The sequence below is a fragment of the Podarcis muralis genome, chromosome 14 (assembly GCF_964188315.1).
Source record: "Podarcis muralis chromosome 14, rPodMur119.hap1.1, whole genome shotgun sequence".
NCBI lineage: Eukaryota > Metazoa > Chordata > Lepidosauria > Squamata > Lacertidae > Podarcis > Podarcis muralis.
Genome location: NC_135668.1, coordinates 13579161 through 13603338, shown reverse-complemented (window position 1 = coordinate 13603338; position 24178 = coordinate 13579161). Strand labels below are relative to the sequence as shown.

The 24178-nt window shown below is 43.1% G+C and overlaps 2 protein-coding genes across 7 annotated transcripts in view; one reads left to right on the top strand and one right to left on the bottom strand.

The window, feature by feature from the left end:
* The window catches only part of FAM227B (family with sequence similarity 227 member B), a 110441-nt gene extending 104424 nt beyond the window's left edge, over positions 1 to 6017 (top strand). For 2 of the 4 annotated variants that reach the window (XM_077918797.1, XM_077918796.1), the window contains 4 exons: positions 1225 to 1301; positions 1891 to 1965; positions 4506 to 4575; positions 5804 to 6017. In XM_077918797.1, coding sequence (XP_077774923.1) covers positions 1225 to 1301; positions 1891 to 1965; positions 4506 to 4575; positions 5804 to 5890 — 309 coding nt within the window. In that variant the 3' untranslated portion in view covers positions 5891 to 6017. The remainder of the gene's footprint in view (positions 1 to 1224; positions 1302 to 1890; positions 1966 to 4505; positions 4576 to 5803) is intronic. The other 2 variants (XM_077918798.1, XM_028707257.2) reach the window with 1 other exon arrangement.
* Positions 6018 to 6148: 131 nt separating this feature from the next.
* Positions 6149 to 24178, bottom strand: part of GALK2 (galactokinase 2) — a 73576-nt gene continuing 55546 nt past the window's right edge. For 2 of the 3 annotated variants that reach the window (XM_028707260.2, XM_028707258.2), the window contains 2 exons: positions 12127 to 12328; positions 6149 to 6517 (listed from right to left, as the gene is read on the bottom strand). In XM_028707260.2, the coding sequence (XP_028563093.2) occupies positions 6310 to 6517; positions 12127 to 12328 (410 nt within the window). In that variant the 3' untranslated portion in view covers positions 6149 to 6309. The remainder of the gene's footprint in view (positions 6518 to 12126; positions 12329 to 24178) is intronic. The other variant, XM_028707261.2, reaches the window with a different exon arrangement.

Sequence of the window (24178 nt, the reverse complement as noted above, 5' to 3'; positions counted from 1 at the left end):
GTTAAACCACAGAGCCTAGGACTTGACGATCAGAAGGTCAGCGGTTCAAATCCTCATGACGGGGTGAGCTCCCATTGCTCGGTCCCTGCTCCTGCCAACCTAGCAGTTCGAAAGCATGTCAAAGTGCAAGTAGATAAATAGGTACCGCTCCGGTGGGAAGGTAAGCGGCGTTTCCGTGCGCTGCTCTGGTTTTCCAGAAGTGGCTTAGTCATGCTGGCCACATGACCCAGAAGCTGTACACTGGCTCCCTTGGCCAATAAAGTGAGATGAGCGCCGCAACCCCAGAGTCATCTGCGACTGGACCTAATGGTCAGGGGTCCCTTTACCTTTACCTTTACGGGATTATTAAGACAAAGCAGGGGTGGCTAGTCTATTAGGCCGAAGGTGCCCTGCCCCAGCAACCTCATCCAGCCTCCACCTGCCTGCCTTCTTACTTGCAACCAGCCCTGGAATTAGTACTGTCAGCTTCCTCCTCTTTAGTTTCTATGCTGCCCTTGTAGAATTCTGCAGCGGAGAGCATGGCAACAAACCAGTCCCAGCGGGTGCCAGTCATCACTGGGAGGAAATACTTGCTCAGCTCACTGAACCCCCACAAAATGATACTATTGTGCCATTTAAAGAAATAAATGCAACATGTTGATTTACAACTTGCGTTGGGCTTCATAAAACACCAGAAGTATTTGTCTCTAGAGTGACAGTGGAAAATGTCAACACCACCTTCTGTCACAGAATGGCTTTTGGAAAGAAAGAAAAAGGAAACTAACATTCCATTTCAGAGCCAAACAAAATAAACAGGATTATAAATTTATTGAAAAACGAGCTCTATTCATGAATTATTGGAACAGCAAAATATAATATAGAACCATATGTCTTCTTCTCCCAGCTTTAAGATACCACTCTCAATATTCTTAGCATTCTCAATATATGTAGCATTTTCAATATTCAATATTTCAGTATTCAGTATTCTTAGTATCTCCAACCTTATAGAAAATCTGGTACTTTTATGCTTGACTTCTATCCTTATTTTAACTATTGTATAGAAGACCAGGCTGTCACAATTGCTTGATGGTTTCTCTTCTTTGACTGTCTGCTTAACTCGTGCTTAATTCACATATGTATGTTTGCTTGTTGTAGATTTTGTAGCTTGGCCTTATAAATAAATGTTACAAAGAAAGACAAGCCTGAAAAATAAACATCTTTTCCCTTGACTGCAATAACAGCACACCAGCTTCTCCGACATACAGAGATGCTATTGCAGAAAGTCAAAAAATTGCAGAAAAACGGCACAACGATTTTCTTAAGTATTGCATTCATTAAGCAACTGTCTTAACTTTGAAAAAAGCTCTGTGTACAATTGGAGGGTACTTTGGGGACCTCACGTGAGGATGGCATGAATTAGATTTCTTGCCAAGCAGCAAAAAGGCAAAGGCGTATTTCGCTGCCTTAGTCACTCCCACTATGTGCTCTATGAATTATCTGCCACTAATGTTCCTATGTTTTAATGCTAAACTACAGATTCAGGAGAAGCAATGAACTTGCACAATAAGCTTGCAGACACCCAGGTACTGTGGTCACTCTTGGCAGTGCAAGTTGTTCATTTTCATATAACGAATAGCAGATGTCTATAGCTGCAATCCTCAATGCTGATCACCCTCCAGAAAACGCTTGTTCAATGGCACTCTTTCAGGGCTACTCAGCAGCAAATGATTTGAGGAATGCTGGCTTTCCAAGCAAACTTACTGGGAAAGCGGAGATAACTTGCTGCATTTCATGTACAACTCCATATTTGCTTTTTATTTGTTTTAAGCAGTGGGGTGCGTGAAAGTGTGTGTGTGTGTGTTCTTATGGATAACATTGCAAGTGTGTCATGCATACGGCTTTGCTTTTCAGTTTTGAACATAAGTGTGCTGATGAACTATCACATTTACAACGCCAGAGACAAAAAGTTAACAGAACATACAAGAGGTTTGCTTTTAACTATATTTTTTTATGTAGCAAAAGGTTAAGGCTCTCTTATCTTTAGGAATGTAACATAATGGCCAGGGCCAAACGATTTGGCTCTGACTAGTGGATCTCTAACCTGGAGGTAAGTTCCATTGAATGAAATGGGACTGGCATCTGAGTTAGACATGTATAGGTGTGTTGTTAATTATATCTTACTTTTGGGACATGCTACACTACTTAAAAGTGAAAGCAGTTGAGGGATAAAATTGATTTTATTATTTGTACTCCATCTGACAGGGTTGCCCCTTAATGTCATCAGCTAGAAATGCGTGAGTTCTGTTGTCAAACACTATATCCTTCTTCATAGGGAACTGAGGGCCAAACTAGATATGTGCAAAATCAGTTTGCGCCCCCCACAAGGTGATGAATGTGTATTTAGTAAATTTGTATATTGCTCACTCATGAAAGAATTTCTCTAAGTGGTGAACAACAGACGTTGTTGAGACTGGAGGCAAAATAGGTCTGAAACTGAATGTTGGCAAGCTGGAAGCGCTATGGACAGGTTAGTTCCCAGGCACAGCCATTAGGGAGTCAGCCTAATCTGGATAGAGCAGCACTCCCCCTGCAGGATCAGGGTTGTACCATGGGAGCACTCCTTCAATTCCAGGCTGTTGTTGGAGACCCAGGTGGCCTTTGTGATAAGCATCCTAGAATTGTAGAGTTGGAAAGGGACCGCGAGGATCGTCTAGTTCAACCCCCTGCAATGCAGGAATCTTTAAGGAGTGCTTATACCCAGCCCTGACCATTCTTGGACCGGGACAACTTGGCATTAGGGATTCAAATTATAATGATGCCGTTTTTGACATTGCCTTGCCAATACGCACTTTTCTGTTTTCTGCTGAGACAGACTGGGGCCAACCAACACAGTGCAATGTGCTGTATGTGAGACTACCTTGAAGATGCTTTGGAGTATGCAGCTTGTACAGAATGTCACTGCCAGGCTGTTACATGGAGCACCAAGACCAATACTTAGACCTCTATACTGGCTCCTTGTTAGCCACCAGGCCCAATTCAAGGCGTTAGTTCTGGTCTACAAGGTCCTATATGATTTGAGGCCCAATACTTAGAGGAGCAAGGGACACGTGTGGCGCTGTGGGTAAAAGCCTCAGCGCCTAGGGCTTGCCGATCGAAAGGTCGGCGGTTCGAATCCCCGCGGCGGGGTGCGCTCCCGCTGCTCGGTCCCAGCGCCTGCCAACCTAGCAGTTCGAAAGCACCCCCGGGTGCAAGTAGATAAATAGGGACCGCTTACTAGCGGGAAGGTAAACAGCGTTTCCGTGTGCGGCTCTGGCTTGCCAGAGCAGCGATGTCACGCTGGTCACGTGACCCGGAAGTGTCTCTGGACAGCGCTGGCCCCCGGCCTCTTGAGTGAGATGGGCGCACAACCCTAGAGTCTGGCAAGACTGGCCCGTACGGGCAGGGGTACCTTTACCTTACTTAGAGGAGCACCTCCAACAATACCTTCCAGCCCAAGTTCTAAGGTCTTCAGGGGGAGACCCTGGTGGTGGTGTCAGTGGGCAAGGCCTGGGGGCATGGCATGTGGCAGTCTTTCTCTGTAGTGCCCCCCTCACTAATGGAATCCCCTCCTATCTGAGAGTCGGTTGTCCCTCACACAGTTAACAATTAGGCATCAGCTTAAAACTGCCAGGCCTTTGTTAGCTAGCTGCACACACATTAAGAGGAATAATTTATTGTCCATTGGGTTGCATCCAACTAAGTTCTACTCACAGTAAACCCATTTAAATTAATATATTTGTTAGTTATTTCCATTATTTTCCATTATTTTCCATGGGTCTACTCTCAGTAGGGCTAATATTGTATGCAACCCAGTGTCTTTGAGGATTGGTAATGGATGGTTGACAACTGTAATTGTTGTGTGAGATTTTATTTTGTTTTAATATTGTTAGCTATCCTGGGCTTCAGCGGGAAGAAGGCTGGGGTATAAGAACAATAAGTAAGCAAAGAAACCTCCCTTACAAGGTGCAAATGTTTGCTAATGGAGCTATGAACTCTGCACCAGCTTCCATAGCCTATTCAATTTCTAAAATGTTCCAAAATAATAATAAACATAACAACAATGTGGGCCAAAAGTTGAGTGTAGGAGAAATGGAATTTAACACATGAGCTGGCAAAGGTGAATCCTAAATTCCAGATGGTGGCAGACTCGTTTTTATTGGTATGTTGAAAACAGCTGAAGTGTTAGATTATTCACTTCTCCTGATTTATAAGATTCAAGAAGTGTTATGTTCTAGTCATAAAGACAGGCATATATATGGGACATAGTTCAGCCTGTAGCACATGAACTTTGAAGAAAGCAGCACATTGTGTTTGCTTGCCCTATATGCTAGAAATTCAGACAGATGAAATGGAATGTCACTTTGACCAGACTAAAGTAGGAGGGACGTTGTGGTTTTCTACAAAAGTGCAGCCAGTGACAAGAGGGGCCCCTGGAACACAGAGCTAAATTCTACTGAATCATACTGTGTCCTCTATTCTTTTCTTAGGATGTTGGCAACCATCACTAAGAAGCGTACTGAATCAAGGCTGCAAACAGAGAGCTTTATAAGCCAAAGGGTATGTCACTTTTGAGATCACCATTTTCAGTTTTTAAGTAAATCTTGTGGCCTGGATAAAGAGTGGAAAACCTACTTAAGTTGGCCAGAAGATTGTGCTTTTCCTACCTGTTCCATTCAATACCAGTCATACACTCAAGTCTCCCTGTTCTTCATCTGGGCAGGCAAAAGGTGAAAGCACCATCTCCAAAGCCCACTCAGCATCTTTGGCCCAATTCTGGATTCAGGTCCATCCTCTAGCAACTCCACTGAATTTCTGAAGGACATGAGAGTTCTTCCTTCCCACCAACTTTAAAATGATCAGTAATGTCTGAAGTACAGTGGTGCCCCGCAAGACGAATGCCTCGCAAGACGAAAAACTCGCTAGACGAAAGGGTTTTCCGTTTTTTGAGTCGTTCCGCAAGACAAATTTCCCTATGGGCTTGCTTCGCAAGACGAAACGTCTTGCGAGTTCTTGCGAGTTTGTTTCCTTTTTCTTAAAGCCGCTAAGCCGTTAATAGCCGCTAAGCCGCTAATAGCCGTGCTTCGCAAGACGAAAAAACCGCAAGACGAAGAGACTCGCGGAATGGATTAATTTCGTCTTGCGAGGCACCACTGTAATCTATTCAGGTTTTAACTGCCCAGAGATGCAGCAACCTCAATTTAGTATTTCCTGTAGCGTGAAGTCCATCTGCAGCATTTGTTTGGTTTTCTGGGTTCCTCCAGTCAGCTTCTAGTTGTCCCAGTCACAGGGCTGGTAGCTATTGGTAGCCTACAAGTACCACAATGGACTGATCCCCACCCCAAAATGACCAGGCTCAGCTCTCTTCTCCTGCTGCTTTTGCACACTGAAACTCTGACTCATTAAGGCTGTAGAAGGTGGGCACCAGCCCCTTCTGTGGGTTTCTCTGGGCATTTAACTGCAAGGCCAGAAGAATTTCACTTGTGTCCAGGGGTGGGTGCCTGTTGCAGGAAATGTTTTTTGAGGGTACCCCTTAAGATGGAAAGGCAAAGTTAGAAATGGCAGGAGAATTTCACTAACTGCCTGGCTCTCGTTCCACTTTCTCTACCCTGAGTGTGTGGGAGAAGGAAGCATGATGGAGCCAGAGGATGCTTCAGCTCTGCTGATGAATCCCACAAAAAGTGTACAAGGTCCATTGCACTGAGCCAGATCCCAACCCCCTATTTCACATGCTAGGTTATTTTCTCCACTTAATTCAACAGTTCATTCTGGTGTTTTGTTTGAACAGGAAACCCCAAAGCCATGCCATTCTACATCCACATCCGCATCTACATCCACATCCACTGTGAGTTCAGCAGCTGAAGACCTCCCTTAGTAAGATACGTGTAACAAAAGCTACCCGATTCATTCCGTGTATTAAGCTTAGTGACATACTTGATATTAAATACGCCTCTATCTTCAAGTCAATAAAGACAGACAGAGCAGCATTTTAAAAATTTCAATCTGATTCATTTCTTTCTCTTACATTAATAGGTTTTGGCAAATAAAGTTTTGTAAAGTCCAGACAGAAATCAGTGTTTTGGATGATCTCTTTTAGAAGCATAAGTTCTGCGGGAAAAATCCATTACAACAATTAATAGAACTCTTAATTTTATTACAATTATTTTTCAAAATGCATTCTAATAATGGACGTTGCTCATTATAATAAAAACAAATGATTTGTTTACTGTAGCGTAGGAAGTCCTGCGAACTTCACAGTGCTCCAGATTATTCCTTAAAAAAAATTGACGTCGTTTAGGACTCCAGAAAAATTGTCGCTCCACCACCAGGGTTGGTAGCAAATAGGCTGTTTCCTCCCAGCGCTAACCTCTGGTTATTGTTTTTATAGTAAGCCTCTTTCACATGTGCTAGGAAACTCTCCAGCTTCTCCACAGGAACCATTGACACAGTGCAGCCACCCCATCCTGCTCCCGTCAGGCGCGACCCAATGGCTCCAAATTGCCTAGAAGAACAAAAAGCAAGTAAACAGATTTTCGAAGCTGTAAGTCAAACGGAGTGTGTGTGTCGCATGCAACATGCCCACTTGAACACAGTGCGCTTAAGTGCCTTGGAATTCATCTCGTTTTTAGAAGCTTAGAGTAGGAAGAGGCAACTGTGAACAGGGTGGCGGGGTGCTTAATTCAGTCCTGAAAGGCTTCCCATCTGGTCCCCACCACAACCTAATCGCTTGTTATGCCTGCTTCAGCCAGGCAAGCCAATGCACAGGCAGGGGGCTCTTTAACCTCTCCAGCGTGAATATTAAGAGAGGTCACGAATGAACCACATTTGCTCATTCTTCTATGCCTATGTTTTGGAGAACAGATGACTTATATTGCACCGGAAGGGCTCTGGTTGCTGAGGAAAGGTGTATCAAAGACAGTGAGCGCAGCCAACAGGCCTTTATTAAATTAAACTTATTACCCCCGTTAAAGCTTTGTTGCCGACCAGATGCTTAAAAGTTCCTGTCTGCATCGAAGGCAAAGTTATTCGCAATCCCTTTTTTCAGGAATTATTTTTCGGCTCAGTTTTTGGATTAATTTATTTATCATTTTCAAATACATCCATCCTTTGTAGTGTTTTAGAGCATTTATATAAGTAAGCACTGAGGGGGAGGCAGAAGAAAGATGTCATTTTGTTTACCAGCATTCATCAGCAAAGATCCTTTAGTTTATGCCCAGCTGGTAGTCATAATATAAATTTCCAAATCTGGTAAAGTCCAGATGCCGAGCAGTTCTGCTCATCAGGATGAGGCACCTCACGCTTTTCAAGATTCAGCTGCTCCTTCCATTTATAGCAACAGGCAGGAAAAGGGAATGTTGTGTCATTCAGAGAATATCCAAACACTTTAATCACTCAGCATTAGGGGTTGTTGTTGTTGTTAAAAATGCATACTATGTATTTGCTATCTAAAACAATGCTGAGATTGGCCCAGTCAAGGTTTCGGCTTGCCTTTGTGAAGCATGGTAAATTGATATTCCAAAAGGGGAATGACACTTGTTCGAATAATAGTTGCATTATTATATAAAGAACCCCAGAACTTGGGGAGGTGTGTTATTGCAGTTTGCAGCTGGTGTTTAGCAAGGTGATTTGGAGCAAAGGCTCGGTGTTGTTAACCCATTCCCATCTTCATTCTTGACCAGGGAAAATGATGATGGGACTTCAGAGTTGGGTTAAAGTGAAACTCATGCATTAGTCCCAAGCTGAACCAGGCCACAAAGGTGGCTGGCCAACCAGAGTAAGAGTTCACAGGAGAGTTCCCCTTCTCAGTGCCAGAGACTGAGCTGTTTTGTCTCCTCCATCTAGCAATTTGAAGTAATTTGAAGTAATTCCTCTTGACTTAGAGCAGTGCTGTTGAGCTCAGAAGAAAAAATTCTTTTAAGCTGGTATTTCCAAGAAGCCTTCCTTTATTAATAACTCCTACAACTTTTTTCCAATTAATGGGCAAAATGACAGAAGGTTTCAACCATCTAACATGAAACTCAAAATCTATTCTGTGGATTTTTAAAAAATGTAGCGCTGACCAATTAGTGGCTAAGCATTTTGGCACTCCAAACCTTCACCATTATGAATCTTTTTTAAAAAAAAATATGGCAGGAACTCTTTGGGGAAACCCAAATATGCTGGCAAACCCAAAAACATCTGTATATGCAGATTTTGCTTCACAGTTCAAAACCTTGTAAGAGATGCAAATCTGATAGACACAAGCAAAGCTGTGGCACATGGTTTTAGAAAGGATTTTCGGCATAGCAGCTGGCTATGATTGTGTATAAAAGCCATTTAATATATGCAATTGCTACCCATTACCATAACCATATCAAGCAAATGTTTTTGTTAGTCAGCTTTTTAAATCAATGACAGGCAATAAAAGGCCAGGGGGGAAATATCGGTCATCAGTGGAACAATCCAGGATGAAATACAGTAATTACCTAAATAAAATATCTTCTGAATGAGACAAGAGCAAAATGAACCAACGTGTTCTTACTTGCATGCAATTCATTTCCTGTCATAAATCTCCTAGACCAGTTTAATTATGGCTGCCAAAATTGATATCACTCTTACTTCAGTGAAATCTTAATAACCACACAGTTCATATTGGCACTTACTCATCTCCATCAGTTTATATGGTTGTGGCCATTCTTCATTTTTATTCAGCTTCCAGGTTTGTCATAGAGTAAGAATCCCATTTCGGTTCAGACATCACACCAAACTATTATTCACACTTACCATACCACAGTTTGAGCTACCAAATGTACATGGAAACATTGATTTCGACCATCTTCCTGCTTTCATTTTTTATCTGCTCAGCACACCTATTGCTATAGTTCCTCAGCTTCCACAAGCAGCTTCAACAGCTGCAATCCAGACGTAACACAAACCATAGGTGACACAAGTCATGATTTACAAATTCACCTCAAATCTCCATTTCTGGTTGAAGTTTCCTGACTGGTTGTAAAACATTTGTCAGTTCAAACAATATGCCAAACCATAGTTAGGTTTCCTTAACCATGCTTTGGCTCAAGGCCTGAATTGATTCTCGCTGTACAGCAGTGGTAGCTAACCTATGGTCCTCCAGATGTTGGACTACAACTTCCATCATCCCTGACTGCAGGTGACTGAAGTTGGGATTCCAAAAACATCTGGAGGATCACAGATTGCCCACCCTAGTCATATGACTATAACAAAGACAGCTTAGATACATAATTGCTTTCTATGACTTGGGGGTTCTCAAGCTTAAAACATCCCTGTGGTTAGTCTCAGCACTAAGTGATATGAGAGACAGTGGCAGACATGTAGCACCCTATGGTGCCCTCAGTTTAGATCAGGCTTCCTCAAACTCGGCCCTCCAGATGTTTTTGGCCTACAACTCCCATGATCCCTAGCTAGCAGGACCAGTGGTCAGGGATGATGGGAATTGTAGTCTCAAAACATCTGGAGGGCCGAGTTTGAGGAAGCCTGGTTTAGGGGGTAAGGAGATTCTAAAAGGATGAGGAAGGAGTAGGTCTTAAATCTGGGATTTAAAGGAAGGTAGAGATTGCACCAGATTATTGGGACCTACCTGCATAAGTGGTTGGGCTGCCCCAAGGTAAAACAGTTCTAGACAAAATTATTTTCTGAGATCTCACTGATAACTGGACAAACAATTCATCCTTTGTCTGGCTCTTTTGAATTTGTTTGTAGATTTGGATCAAGACCTGAATAACAAGGAAATGATTTTGCATCTTTTGACAGTGAGGCAGGCCACAATTGCCAAATGTTGGAAACTTTTTATCTCAATAATCTAGGCTATTGATATTCCCAGACTTGGCAAATCACCACTTTTGAAATATCTCACATGCGCTAAAAGTGGCCACGGGCCAAATTGAGAGATCACTTCATAGCCATTTGGTCCAATTTTATTTTATATAGTAATACAGCATCTGCTTTAGACCATGGAGCTTTTCCCTTTGGTATGTTTTATTACTGACCCAGTAAATCACATAGCTATATTCTCTTGCATAACAGCCTGCTTATAAACATGGCAAAGGAGACAGAGAATGGGTGTTGCTGGAGAGACACATATAATAAATAGGCAGGAAAAGGTGCTCTCTGAATCTCACTTCAGGACACAGTTGACTGACAAACACTTCGGCAAATATTTCCCTTAAGAGACAATCCTTAAGGACACTGCAGGCCACTGCTATAAGTATGACAATAGAAATATATCTGCTCAGCTCAATGTCAGGTTTTATATTATTAAATGCAAAGAAACAAGCCACAGATTGCCAACTGAAGACTTTCAGTGAAACTCACTTCTGGGAACCATCTGCACTTTAAAAACACACAGACTGCAGTCGAGTACACAGCTATGAAGAAGTAGAAGAAGAAGAAGAAGAGGAGGAGGAGGAGGAGGAGGAGGAGGAGGAGGAGGAGTTTGGATTTGATATCCCGCCTTTCACTCCCTTTAAGGAGTCTCAAAGCGGCCCCACAACAAACACTCTGTGAGGTGAGTGAGGCTGAGAGACTTCAGAGAAGTGTGACTGGCCCAAGGTCACCCAGCAGCTGCATGTGGAGGAGTGGAGACGCGAACCTGGTTCCCCAGATTACGAGACTACCGCTCTTAACCACTACACCACACTGGCTCTTGAATGAATATCTGAGTCTCGCTGATGTTTGGTTCCATTCTAACAATATGGTTCTATAAATGTGCTAGGTTGCGGCTTTAATGCCTAGGCTGCAATCCTTGTAGCATTCCATTAGCATCACTGCCACAAAATCAGCCTAGAGCAAGGTACTGTAGAATAATCTGTATGGTGAGCTGGTTTGAAAGCAATCACTGTATCTGAAACGGAGATACTCTAGGCTCTACATTACTGTATCAAGTGGCCCTGCACTCTTTGAGGATACAGAAATAATGTCTCTTCCACAAACTTTGCCAGCACTTCAAGTCAGGAACCCCCCAGGGCCTCACACTCTTATAGCATAGCCTAAGAAGGATAATAACCTTCACTTAGCTACTTAGTGCACCAAACCACCAGCGCTTTCTGCCAAACACTTGTGGCATGACAACCATACAATATGGCCATAATGAAATAGTTTAGATTCTTTCTAGAGTGCTGAGTTTCAGACTGGCCCAAGACAGCCTCGGCATATTAGATCAAACTATTACCAACTAGCTGTACACAGTTACACATGAAAAATGTAGTAAAGTGTTGGATGAAGCTGGGCAGCAGATGCCATAAAATTCGTTGTATTCTCTTATATTAACAAAATGTACCAACCAGTTCTCTTCTGTCATGGAAAGAGCAGCTGATTGTTTGCGAGAGCTAGTTTTGGTTTCAGCAAATGCTATTTAAAAACCTCTCTGGTGGGTTGCTACTAGATGATCCACAGTAAAGGAGCTTTGTCCTACTATGAATTTGTATAGCACCTAATGTGAAAGAGTTTTGATCTTGCTCGAGACAATAAAGGGAAGGAGCAAAAATAAACAATTAAACAAACTTTTTTCCTAGGTTGGGAAAGTCAGGAGCTGTAAATACAAGCATGTTTCTCTTGTATTTGGGGAACAGCCACTGCTGAGTGGTAAAAGACATGCTATGCATGCAAAAGGTCACCAGTATATCCAGGCAGGGCTGGAAAAGGCTCCTCTCTGAAACCCTGGCATTCTGGTCCAGATTTAAATTGTGCTTTAGACCCCAAATATCTAAAAAAAGTAGAGGCAAGTGTCCCTTATTTGCTGCTTTCTGTGAACTCTGACATTTGATTCCCCATCCAATTTGAAACCATACCGGATCCTGCTTAGCTTTGCAAATGTGCTTGCAGTTTTATTGCTGCACCAAAGCCCTAGGGCAGAGCTGGTAAACTAGCAGCCCTCCAGACGTTGAACTCCAACTCCCATCAGCCACAGCCAGCAGCATAGTCAAAGATGATGGGTGATGTAGCTCAGCAATGTTTGGCGAGTCATAGGTTCCCCACCCTCGTCCTAGAGCACTGGTAACAGTTTTAAAAAACAGCTTAATGTTATGGTGCACATTCACTGCAATCCAACCCACATGCTCAAAAGAAAGTTTACTTTCCATGGCCTTTGCAACTTACAGACAGATGTCCACCAGCTGATTCAGTTCAGGACAGCTGCACTCATATAAGTCCTTGCAGCTGGCATGGCTCTGGTTCATTAAATCCCCCAATAACTGGACTGCATCTTCAGGTGCCTCTGTACAAATCTTCTTAAACTCCAGGACTCTGGCAGCTTCGCTGTACACATGCTTAGCACGTTGGTATAATTTAAAGGTGGTCACTAAATTTAAAAAGCAAGGAAAAAAATATTCAGTGCAGGAACAAATGGAAAGATGTATGATTTATTGCTATCAGATGTGGTCATGGGGCTTCCAGAGAAAACTGGTAAGAAAGGTGATCCAACATTTTCCTATCTATTTTGTTTCTCTTTTCTTTCAGTCATGTCAGTATTGGTATAAAAACTGTGGAAGATGGTATGCAGAGGGATAGGGGACTGCAGTTATCACAACATAAAACATACCATGCCAGTCAGCTGTGTTGTATTCTGTAAAGTCAGCAAACTTGGGGGTCGAAATAATGTGGTCAGGAGGAAAGTGCTTTAACAAACATACTCCAGGAGCTTCCTCCATTCTGCTTTTCTTGCTGCCCCACTCCAAGTAGGAATAGACAACACTCCTTCCCCTGGTTAAGCATCCTGAGCAATGGCGCTGCTTGACAAGTGTCAAAGCATTAGAGCTACCTCCATGGTTTGTGGTCTTCTTAACTTCCTTCAGAAATGTCTAATTGACTTTCTTTTTTTTAAAAAAAATGAAAAACAAGAGTCTGGAACCCTTGTTGGTATGCAACCCAATAAATGTGTACCTCCTATACCTGTCGGCATCTGAAATGCCATGACTAGGAGGTTGACTCCTTTGAAATCCACAATATGTTTCTCCTGTTGTGTTTGCTCAAAAATTCAGCATTCATTCATTTATTACATTTATATACCACTTTATTTTCTTCCAAGTTGCTCAATTCATAGCTGTCAACTTACAGATTTGAAAATAAGGGACCAGCAGCCTCGAAAAGAAGGGATCAGCAGCCAAAATAAGGGATTTTCTGGGCACAGGTATGTTCAACTTCTGAGCCCCTCCAAGCCAAAGGCAGAAAGCCCAGCCAGCAGCCAAATGAAGCCTCAAGCGGTGGTTCCCACAGCGAGGCAACCCGGCAAAGGGGAAGCAGCAAGGAAAACCACCATCACCTCTCCGCTGGGAAGCACTGAGCAAAGGCAAGTCCCCAGGCAATGCAGCCGATTTGATCGGCACAAGGCATGCAAGTTCCACCCCCCAGTCATTCTTAGACTCCTTATTGGGTGAGGCAGCCAAGCAACACAGTTGGAGCCTCCCTCCTCCCTGGCCGGCAGGGAGGGAGCGAGAGGAGCTGCTTCCTTTGAAAGCTGGGAAATTTAAGGGACATCATCAATAAGGGACAGAGGCAGGACACAACGCTGGGATAAGGGAGTTTCCCGCCAAGTAAGGGATGGTTGACAGCTATGTTCCCATTTCATTCTCACAACAACCCTATGAGGTAGGTTAGGCTAAGAGATGGTGACTGGTCTAAGGTTCCCCAATGAGTTTCATGGCTGAGTGGGGATTCAAACCCTGATCTCCCAGGTCATAGTCTAACACTGGTTCTCAGGTGGCAACAAATAAATACGTTTCTGAAGTTTTCTGATTGAGCTGTGTTTCGAACTTTTATGCAACTAAGGAACTGGGAACTACTAACCAACTTCAGCATCATCTGTAACCAGGGTTGGTCCTGACAACAGGGTGGCACTGTTATCTGTGTAGGACCTGACACAGGTGAATGAAAAACCTTTATAAGATTCTCTCCACCAGTAAATGTCATATAACCCAGACCAGCAAATACGGTGTGTAGTTTATACTGTCAATGCCTAGCCTTGTGCCAGCCCCCAAGTGAGTAGCGTTCTTCCAGCATGAAATATATAACCTCAAAAGTATTACCAACCTTATCAAGTACTAACCTTGCCATAATGATGCTAATGGTTGTTGAGAAAGTGTATTTCACTGCTCTTTATCTCAAGCATTATCCTATCCCTTCCTCTATCACCTTTACTAACATTTTTGTTGAAGTTTATTTTGTACATCTCTTCACCAGTCCCTTCAACTCAGGCTACATTCCCAAACTTATTTAATAAGCAATAAAGCCCTTCTGAACAAAACTTGCCTGATTTCTGAGCAAACATGCATAGGGTTGAACTACCAATCACCTAGTTTACATTTCTCTCTCTTGACCATTGTTTATTTATTTATAACATTTATATCCTGTCTTTTTGCCTGACCACAGGCATCTGAGGCATCTTCAAGATTCAAAACGACACGGCAATAAATTCTAGTGGAAGTGGTTGACACATGCAGCTGCAAAAGTAACATATATGTATATATGAGTTCAAGGGATACAAATATTTTCACATTAAAACTGAAAGGCCCTTTCATGCAGAAATACTCCAAAGGGCTAAGGCCTTAATTGCATCCACCAGGGACCCAATCTGGGTGCCAGGTGGAGATCAGCCAACATATTTTCTCTATTGGGTTCTTGGATCTTTGGTCATGTTGAATTCTGGGAGTGATATAAAACGCCAGTAGATTTTTCTTGTAGGAAAAGCTGAATAAAAGATGGTACTCAAATGCACTTCATAGCACATCATTCACAACATGCGTTGCCACCGTAAAATGTCCACTTTAGCTGGTTTAAATTTGAGACATTGGTTTCCTGTCTCTCCTCAAGGACATGGGAAGCAGAGGGGGAATTACAGTGATGAATGAAGAAAACAACATCTTCAGAGGTGCCAGGATTATTTGGCCCGATATGAAACATAACTGCTGTTAATGAGAATGGACCCAATGGAAGAGTTGCCTAAATACATCATTGTTTTGGAATAAGATTAAAACCCATCAAAATTGGAAAAAGCTATGTACCCCAATGGAAATGACCCCCCTGGGATGGGTCACTGAACAATGGAAGGAGTTTTCCCAATTCCCAATTTACCAAATCCATTCAGGAGTACATTTTGTCCCTGTGTTTATGAATTGGTCTCTGCTACTTTCGCACCATGCAATGCACAGTGGTTTACAGAGGTGTGTGTTGAAAACAGAGCATTCCTCTCTGGACAAATTCTCTTTCCAGACTATTTCCTTTTGAAGGCATTATTTTACAGCGGGGCAGTTTTAAAAATGTGCATTTGTTTAGGGCATATCTGAAAGTTGCGTGAGAGTCTGCCATTGCTCACACTCTCTTGTAAATCACCATTGAACAGTAGTAACCCAGAGAATGAACTGAAAACATGTCTGGTTTCAATTTGGAGGCCAACATCTTGCCAAAGGCTGTGATTGATTCAGAGACCACCCTTCGGTAAAGCAACGCTTCACTGGCCAGATTACCTTAAAGCACTTCGCGGTTCTCTCAAGCTCGTCACGTTACGTACTGGCCATGGGAATCATCTTTTTACTTCTTCCTGCCAGCCAGACGCTGGAAAGGCATGTTCTCAACAACATTCTGTCATGTAAGAGAAGGCTCTATAACCTCTCCACATTTGGTTTTGCCTCTAATCTAGTGTAATCCTTTCAAAGCAATTATTACATCCAAAATGACAGAAACCGGGGTTGCATTGTTGTTTTCTTAGACTTTCTTATTAGAGTGACTGTTTGCCAAGCAAATGTGAGTTGAGGAATGATAGTATTTAATTAAGGGGCTCTATTGTGTGTGGGACGTGGGTGGAGCTGTGGTCTAAACCACAGAGCCTAGGGCTTGCCAATCAGAAGGTCGGTGGTTCGAATCCCCGCGACGGGGTGAGCTCCCGTTGCCCAGTCCCTGCTCCTGCCCACCTAGCAGTTCAAAAGCATGTCAAGTGCAAGTAGATAAATAGGTTATTCTTCCGCAGGAAGGTAAACAGCATTTCTGTGCGCTGCTCTGATTCGCCAGAAGTGGCTTAGTCATGCTGGCCACATGACCCAGAAAAACTGTCTGCAGAAGCGGACAAACGGCAGCTCCCTCGGCCAGTAAAGCGAGATGAGCACCGCAACCCCATAGTCGTCCACGACTGGACCTAACGGTCAGGGGTCCCTTTACCTCACTTTTATTGTATTTAGCTGGTAGAGCAGCCCAATTCTTAGAGAAAGCCACAAGTACTAACATATGATGGATTCTAGTAACGAGGAGTCATGCAGCCACTTAAAGATCTACCATGCAGCATCTGTAAGATGCAGAGGTGCAGATCTGTCACTTCCACCGACCAGCAAGACAGAGAAGTAGAAAGGACTATAATTTGGGCTAGTTTCCCCCACCTAACCTACATAGTTAAAGAGTTTTAACATCACGTCTCCCATTTTATTTTTAAATTTATTGTGATTTATATAGTATATACAAACTCCACAAGTAACAAAAAAGATCCAATAACCGTTTCTGCTTTCCCTTGGACAAGCAGATTATACAAACACCAATGCCAAAACAGGATGGAGTATCAGTGTCCGTCTTCTTTCAGTGTACATTCCCAACAAGAGGCTGGAATCGGATTCATTCTGGATTAGGCTTTACAAACTGTTCCAAATTAAGACATATTGTGATGATAATTGCATCTCTGTGTTTATCTGGTTCACAAACTAAACAAAATCTTCTAAAGCTGTGTGAAAGGATTCAATTTGTGTTTGCTCCCTTAATACTTGAAAGTAGTGTGTTAGTGTCTCCATTGCCACTAAATACCATAACTTCTTATACCAGCTTCTCAAGTTTAGCCCATTAGCATTTTTCCAATGTTAGGACAGTACAGTGGTACCTCAGGTTACATACGCTTCAGGTTACATACGCTTCAGGTTACACACTCCATTAACCCAGAAATAGTGCTTCAGGTTAAGAACTTTGCTTCAGGATAAGAACAGAAATCATGCTCCGGCAGCGCGGCAGCAGCAGGAGGCCCCATTAGCTAAAGTGGTGCTTCAGGTTAAGAACAGTTTCAGGTTAAGAATGGACCTCCGGAACGAATTAAGTACTTAACCCGAGGTACCACTGTATAAGTCTAGCCACTACCACCATATGTTGGAACAATTCTTTGGCAACAATGTCTAAATTGAGACATCCCCCAAAAGTGATAGAAGGCATAGTTGTGGATCTTTGGTGATTTGACACTTGGCTCATCTCCTCAGTGACATTCTCCTAAAATATTTCTACTAAGCATTGTCACCAGAGGTGCTAGTAGGTCTCTAACAGCCTAACCTGTGAATAATCTTTAAATATTTGTACTTAACAGAGGACAATATCATTCTGAATGTTTTTATCAGCCAACCTAAAGAAAATATAGCATGCTGGGTCAATTTGCTTTCCTAAATCTATTTCCCATACAGCCTTAAAGTTATCAAAGGTTGACATTGTCAGATCAAGCAGCAAACCTTAAGAGACTAAGCCCTTGTACCCTCCTCATAATCATGAATCCACTTTTCAAATGATGTGAGCTCCCTTCGTAGTATGCTCTTTTATTAGGGAGCAAGTAATGAAAGACTGTCCTGGATTAAGCTCCAGCCATCCAACCCTTCTCCTGCAATTTAGATTTTTTATTTCAACATTGGACAGTGTCCCTCTTTCACAAAAGTCACCTGAAAGAAAGAGCCACTTATCATTCAATTCAGAGCAATATGATTCCTTAATTGGGCTATGAAAGGAGGAATAACGGAACACAGGCATTAACAGAAAGAAGTAATGAGACAGCAGAGCTACCAACACCTCCATTTCAATACATGGAATGGGAATCACTTAGCAAGCACCACCAGCACTGCATGGGAATAGGGCTCACAGACATGTTCAGAGGAGGTACACCACTGGGTACCAAAACACTAAGAGTCAACCATGGGGGAGACTATTGCCTTCCTGCTCTGCTTGTGGGCTTCCCAGAAATATCTGGTTGGCCACTATGGGAAATAGGATGATGAACTATATGGAGCTTTGGATTGACCCAGGAGGGTGGTACTTTTATTCTTATGATACACTAATGGAAACAAAACCTCCATGGAGAGGCCCACATTCGCAACCACAATTGGCTTACGGGGCCACGCTTCTCATCTTACAGTTGAGCAGCTGAACTTCAGGTTTCCCAAGGTCACATAAAGCAAGCAAAACAAAGCTGGCACCCAGATTCCTGTTGTACATCAGACTAGCTTGTGGCCTTCCAGATGTTACTGGACTTACGGTAACTCCCATCAGCCCCAACAAGCATGGTCAGGGATGGTGTTAGCTATAATCTAGCAACATCTGGAGGGCCACAGGTTAGCACATTCCTGCACATGCTTGTCAGGGGCCCTCTTCAATAGCTCCCACATGCATTAAGTGGATTGCACTTAAACTGCTTGTGTTGTAAGCCACAAAAAAACCCTTCACAATCAATCAACATCTGGTCCATGTTGCAAAAAGTCAAGCAGATAGCTTCTCATCCTGGAAGCTCAAATTCTCCAAAGACAAACTGCAAATAAGCTATAATAATAATAATAATAATAATAATAATAATAATAATAATAATAATTTATTATTTATACCCTGCCTATCTGGCTGGGTTTCCCCAGCCACTCTGGGCGGCTTCCAACAAAACACTAAAATACAATAACCTATTAAACATTAACTTGGGACGCGGGTGGCGCTGTGGGTAAAAGCCTCAGCGCCTAGGGCTTGCCGATCGAAAGGTCGGCGGTTCGAATCCCCGCGGCGGGGTGCGCTCCCGCTGCTCGGTCCCAGCGCCTGCCAACCTAGCAGTTCGAAAGCACCCCTGGGTGCAAGTAGATAAATAGGGACCGCTTACCAGCGGGAAGGTAAACGGCGTTCCGTGTGCTGCGCTGGCTCGCCAGATGCAGCTTTGTCACGCTGGCCACGTGACCCGGAAGTGTCTCCGGACAGCGCTGGCCCCCAGCCTCTTGAGTGAGATGGGCGCACAACCCTAGAGTCTGGCAAGACTGGCCCGTACGGGCAGGGGTACCTTTACCTTTTATTAAACATTAAAAGCTCAGCTAATTTAGCTGCTACAAAATGTAAGTCTCTCCCTCCCTCCCACTCCTTTCAGGATTATGGGTCCCCCAGCCATAGATGCCTGAAACAAACTGTGATTTTCAGAGGAGCTCCTGAACATTCTACTAAATAATAATAATTTTTATTTATACCCCACCCTCCCCAGCCAGGCTCAGGGTGACTAACAAGCAATAATAAAAACAAGTTGAATGAATACAACTTAAAAAGAAGATTTAAATACAACATTAAAATATTGAAACATTAAAATGCAGCCTCATCACAGGAGAAGAAAGGAAAAAGAAAGGTAAAAACAAACAAACAAACAAAACCAAGTTGGTTGTGGAGAAGGAAATCAGCAAGCTTGTTTCCCCTCTCAACAACGCCAGAGGCTGCTACTACTTACTATGAAAATTTCGACCTAATGCGTGCCAAAAGGAAAAACATTAAGACTATAATAACCTGGAAATACAGCAATATAAGCAGGTAGACGTCTTTCTTTTGCTCTAATAAGGCCCTTTCTAAACAGACACTGCTTTCCCTGAGGGACCAGATAGGCATCGCTAATCCACCCAGACGACAGTGTCCCAGCAAGCTATTCCGTTGTTAAGTAAGACCCACTTCCCAGTATTCCATTGGCGCTGGAAAACACTAGTTTGTGCCAAAGCAAACATGAGGATCATACATGTACTGGTGTGGAGATGGCAATTGTGCTACTGTCATGCACCAGCTGTATGATGCCCATGTGTCAGACTCAACTCCTTTTGAGTTCTGCAAGGGACAAACATAACCTGTAGTCAGCAAGAAGCAGCAAGTGATAGGCGACAGGGAAAGGTCAGAGACTAGCAGTGAACAATAGGGATGGCTAGGGAGGAGATGGGATGGTGGCAGTAAAACAACTGATGTGTTTCTGTGCTGGGTATGGGAAGATTTAGCTACAACATTTTGTCATACTGAATCAAAGCATTTTTTCACTTGCTACTATACCTTTGGGTCTTACAAATGCTATCCGTATGACTGGCCTTAATGAACCTTTGAAAGAGTCGGAACCCAGTTTTTAATTTGATTTCTGCCTTCATGAGCCAGCTGTGACCAGGTGTGCTTCACCTGAAACTTACTACTGGTCCCTTACCCACTATCATTACCATTTTAGGTCGTGTTTCCCGCACTAGTTAGATATGACTTTCACAATTCACAAAAGCAATGGGAGCAGATATTTTACAATTCATGAAAGGTATGGGTTAAACCATAGATTTGAATCCATTTTTTAAAAAAATCTAAAGGGTTTCAGGAGAACAAAATCTGAAAACTATTATTAAGGGGTTCCATTTGACCTAGATGGAAAAAGCAAAGTTCAAAGCAAAATCGAAGGCTTTGGTTTGGATGTATTCAATATTAAGTTTAAAAAACAGAAGTGTGTTTTAAGAACCTTTTTTTTTTGTTTTGTTTTCCATCATAACCAGTTTTTTAGGTCCAAAATATTTGGGGCTGGAGTTGCTTTGCTGCTTGATTCTTCACTGCCCCGGCTGCTCCTAATACAAAACCGTTTGTTTAATAAATAAATACATACATACAAAAGCTCTCTAGATATCCTTGTACTGCCCCGTGCCACCAGATGACTCACATAGAACGTCCTACACATTCCAAACAGCAGCTCTTCATCACACAGAAAGAACTGTCTGACCTTTTGAAAATAAAGCACATAGAGCTTATGGAGCAACAAGCAAATAAATAAAATGGCATCCTTTCAGACACTCATATGAAGTTATCAGTGCCCTCCATTCTAATAGTATAATGTTTATTCAAGCTCAGGTAACAGCACCGTAATGAAGTCTCCTTAAAATGGAACACTAGCCTTTTATTATTCTTTATAGGATAAAACTGCCTTTTAAAAAATGGTTTTACTTTTTTTCAGAAAGCAGGATTACAGAACTTAAAAGAACCTCTGGGATTACGAAGTCCAAGCCTCCAACTGAGAGCTTTGCCAGCCGGCTGACAAACTGGGAGATTAGCAGAACCAGCAAGGGTGACATATTCCCCAAAAGGGATTGACTCAGAGACCACTGGATTAAGGTTAAGCAATGCAGCCTGGCTGTTGCTATTTATGTATGAATCTGTCCTTCTGAATCCAAGTGTTGGTACTCATTACTTAACGAAGTAGCACTCAAGTCTCAGCACCCTACTCAAGAAAACAGCTTAGCACACCTTAAGGACAGAGGCAGTCTGATTTTGTGAATGGAGCTGTTTTCGTGTGGTCAACTCTAAAGTTGCTAACAAATGTCAAGCACGGCCATGGGCAGGATGACATGGGAACCTGCCCCAACATTGTCACTCTGCCCAGTGTGCTGATGGTCCTAATAAAGAAAGTAAGCACATCATTCCATCTACCCACCAGATGCTGTACCAAAGCTATGAAGGTAACATTTACATCAGCCTTAAGCATTCTCTAAGGACGATATGATTTTTAAAAATCCTCTTTTTATCATATGAACCTGCCCAGCCTTTAGGACCAGCCTTGGGGTTCTGCTTTCTGTCCCCATCCACATGTGGTATCCCTGGTGACCCCAAGACTGGAATTCCCTAACAGCCAGGCACCCTTTTTCTCAGTTGGGAATCATAGAGTTGGAATAGACCACAAGGGCCATCGAGTCCAACCCCCTGCCAAGCAGGAAACACCATCAGAGCACTCCTGACATATGGTTGTCAAGCCTCTGCTTAAAGACCTCCAAAGAAGGAGACTCCACCACACTCCTTGGCAGCAAATTCCACTGTCAAACAGCTCTTACTGTCAGGAGGTTCTTCCTAATGTTTAGGTGGAATCTGCTTTCTTGTAGTTTGGATCCATTGCTCCGTGTCCGCTTCTCTGGAGCAGCAGAAAACAACCTTTCTCCCTCCTCTATATGACATCCTTTTATATATTTGAACGTGGCTATCATATCACCCCTTAACCTCCTCTTCTCCAGGCTAAACATGCCCAGCTCCCTTAGCTGGCATAAGGCATCGTTTCCAGGCCTTTGACCATTTTGGTTGCCCTCCTCTGGACACGTTCGAGTTTGTCAGTGTCCTTCTTGGGAAAAACTTTCTAATTCCAGTTACCATATTTGTTAATGTATAAACTGTTTCTTTATTATTTTGGTATGTTATTGCTGACTTTTAAATGTTGTACATACAATGGTACCTCTGGATACGAACGGGATCCGTTCCGGAGCCCCGTTCACATCCAGAAGCAAATGTAACTAGCGACGGCATGTCTGCGCGCACGCGCGTCGCTTTTCGTCGCTTCTGTGCATGACGTCATTTTGAGCGTCTGCGCATGTGTGAGCGGCGACACCCAGAAGTAACACACTCCGTTACTTCCGGGTTGCCGCGGAGTGCAACCCAAACGCGCTCAACATGAAGCATATTCAACCCGAGGTATGACTGTACTGCTGTTTATCACTGTATGAAGTCCATCTATTGCTTTTACATTTCTTCTGTTTTAATGTTTTACCCTTTTTAAATGCAAGCCATTTTGCCTCAGCACAAAGCAGCACATGAATAATGAAGTAAACTAAACCCTTTCAAGTCCATCGCCAGAGATACTTTTATGGGCAGAGATCCTGATAAAGTTATTCTTGGATCACAGGCCTTTGACAGTGCAATCCTATACATGTATCTACACAGAAGGAAGCACCGCTGAAAATAGGTAAGGATTGCAATCTGAGCAACTTGACTTGCCATAGTTGTACAAAGTACTTTGAGATTTACTTTGCCAGCCGTTACTTCCAGGATGTAAAGCTGTATGTAGAAAAAGATTTTGCCAAAACCACAACAAACTGGTTGGATGCTTTTAACTCTTAAGATAATTCTGCCCCCAGGTTTACACATCAAAATTAGACTGCAAGGTTTTTTTGTTTGTTGTTCTTATGAAAGGGAACAAACTGTTTTAAAATACTTTACTTAGAGGGAAACAAATCCCACATTTTATAGGGGAAATGAAGGCACTGTTTTACTGTGGAATGCCTTGCTGCGATGGGGCATACTCATACAATGTGTATTTTATTTTTCAAAACAGCAACAAGCACCCCATATCAAGCAGAGTGAAGCAAAACAGAACAAATGGTGGTGGTAAAGTGTACCTTAGCCATGTAAGCAAATAACCAAGAAGTAAGATCCTTCAAATGGAACTAAGTATTCCTATTCTTGTTCTAAATTAGGATCTAGGCCAGGGTTCGGCAAGGTTTACTGGCCATGGGCCGGATCACTCCTACGAAGATTGTCTGTGGGCCAGACTGGCGCAGCGTGACGCTGGAAATCGCGTCTGTGCATGTCCGCGGAGCCGGAAATGGCTTCTGCGCATGCCCAGACGCCAAAAATCACGCCTGCGCAGAAGCGATTTCCAGCATCTGGACATGCGCAGATGCGATTTCCAGTATCTGCGCGAGATGCAATTTCCGGCACCACTCGGTGAGTCCCCACGCTGCACCAGTTTAGCGCAGCGCGCGGAGGACTCACCAAGCAGGCAGCTTGGATCAGGGACGGCTCGTGGGCCGGTAAAACAGTCTTCATGGGCCGCAGCCAGCCCATGGGCCGCACGTTGCCGACCCCTGATCTAGGCTTTCAGCTTGAATCTGAAAGGAGCAGTAGGAGCAGGATACAGTATGTTGTTGTTGTTGTTGGCATCTGTCGGTCTCAGAAGACAATGGGGTGTGGAAGTCAAACTGCTGTGTTAGCAGCAAGGAGTGAATAGAATAGAATAGAATAGAATAGAATAGATTCTTTATTGTCATTACACAAGTGCAACATTGCACAAGTGCAACGAAATTGGATGCCATCCCTTAAAAACAACAAAAGCAAAACAACAACAACAACCAAACAAACCACATTCCAGCCACACCCACACCAACACCCATCAAACTCCCAGGTCACACTATCGAGTTACAGCATTCAAAAAGGCCACAGCTCTTGGATAGAAACTGTTTTTCAGTCTATTTGTCCTTGACTTGATGTTTCTATATCTCCTGCCAGAAGGCAGTAGTGCAAACAGACTGTGTCCCGGGTGAGATGAATCCTGCAGGATGTTGTTTGCTTTCCTAAGACAACGGAAACCGTA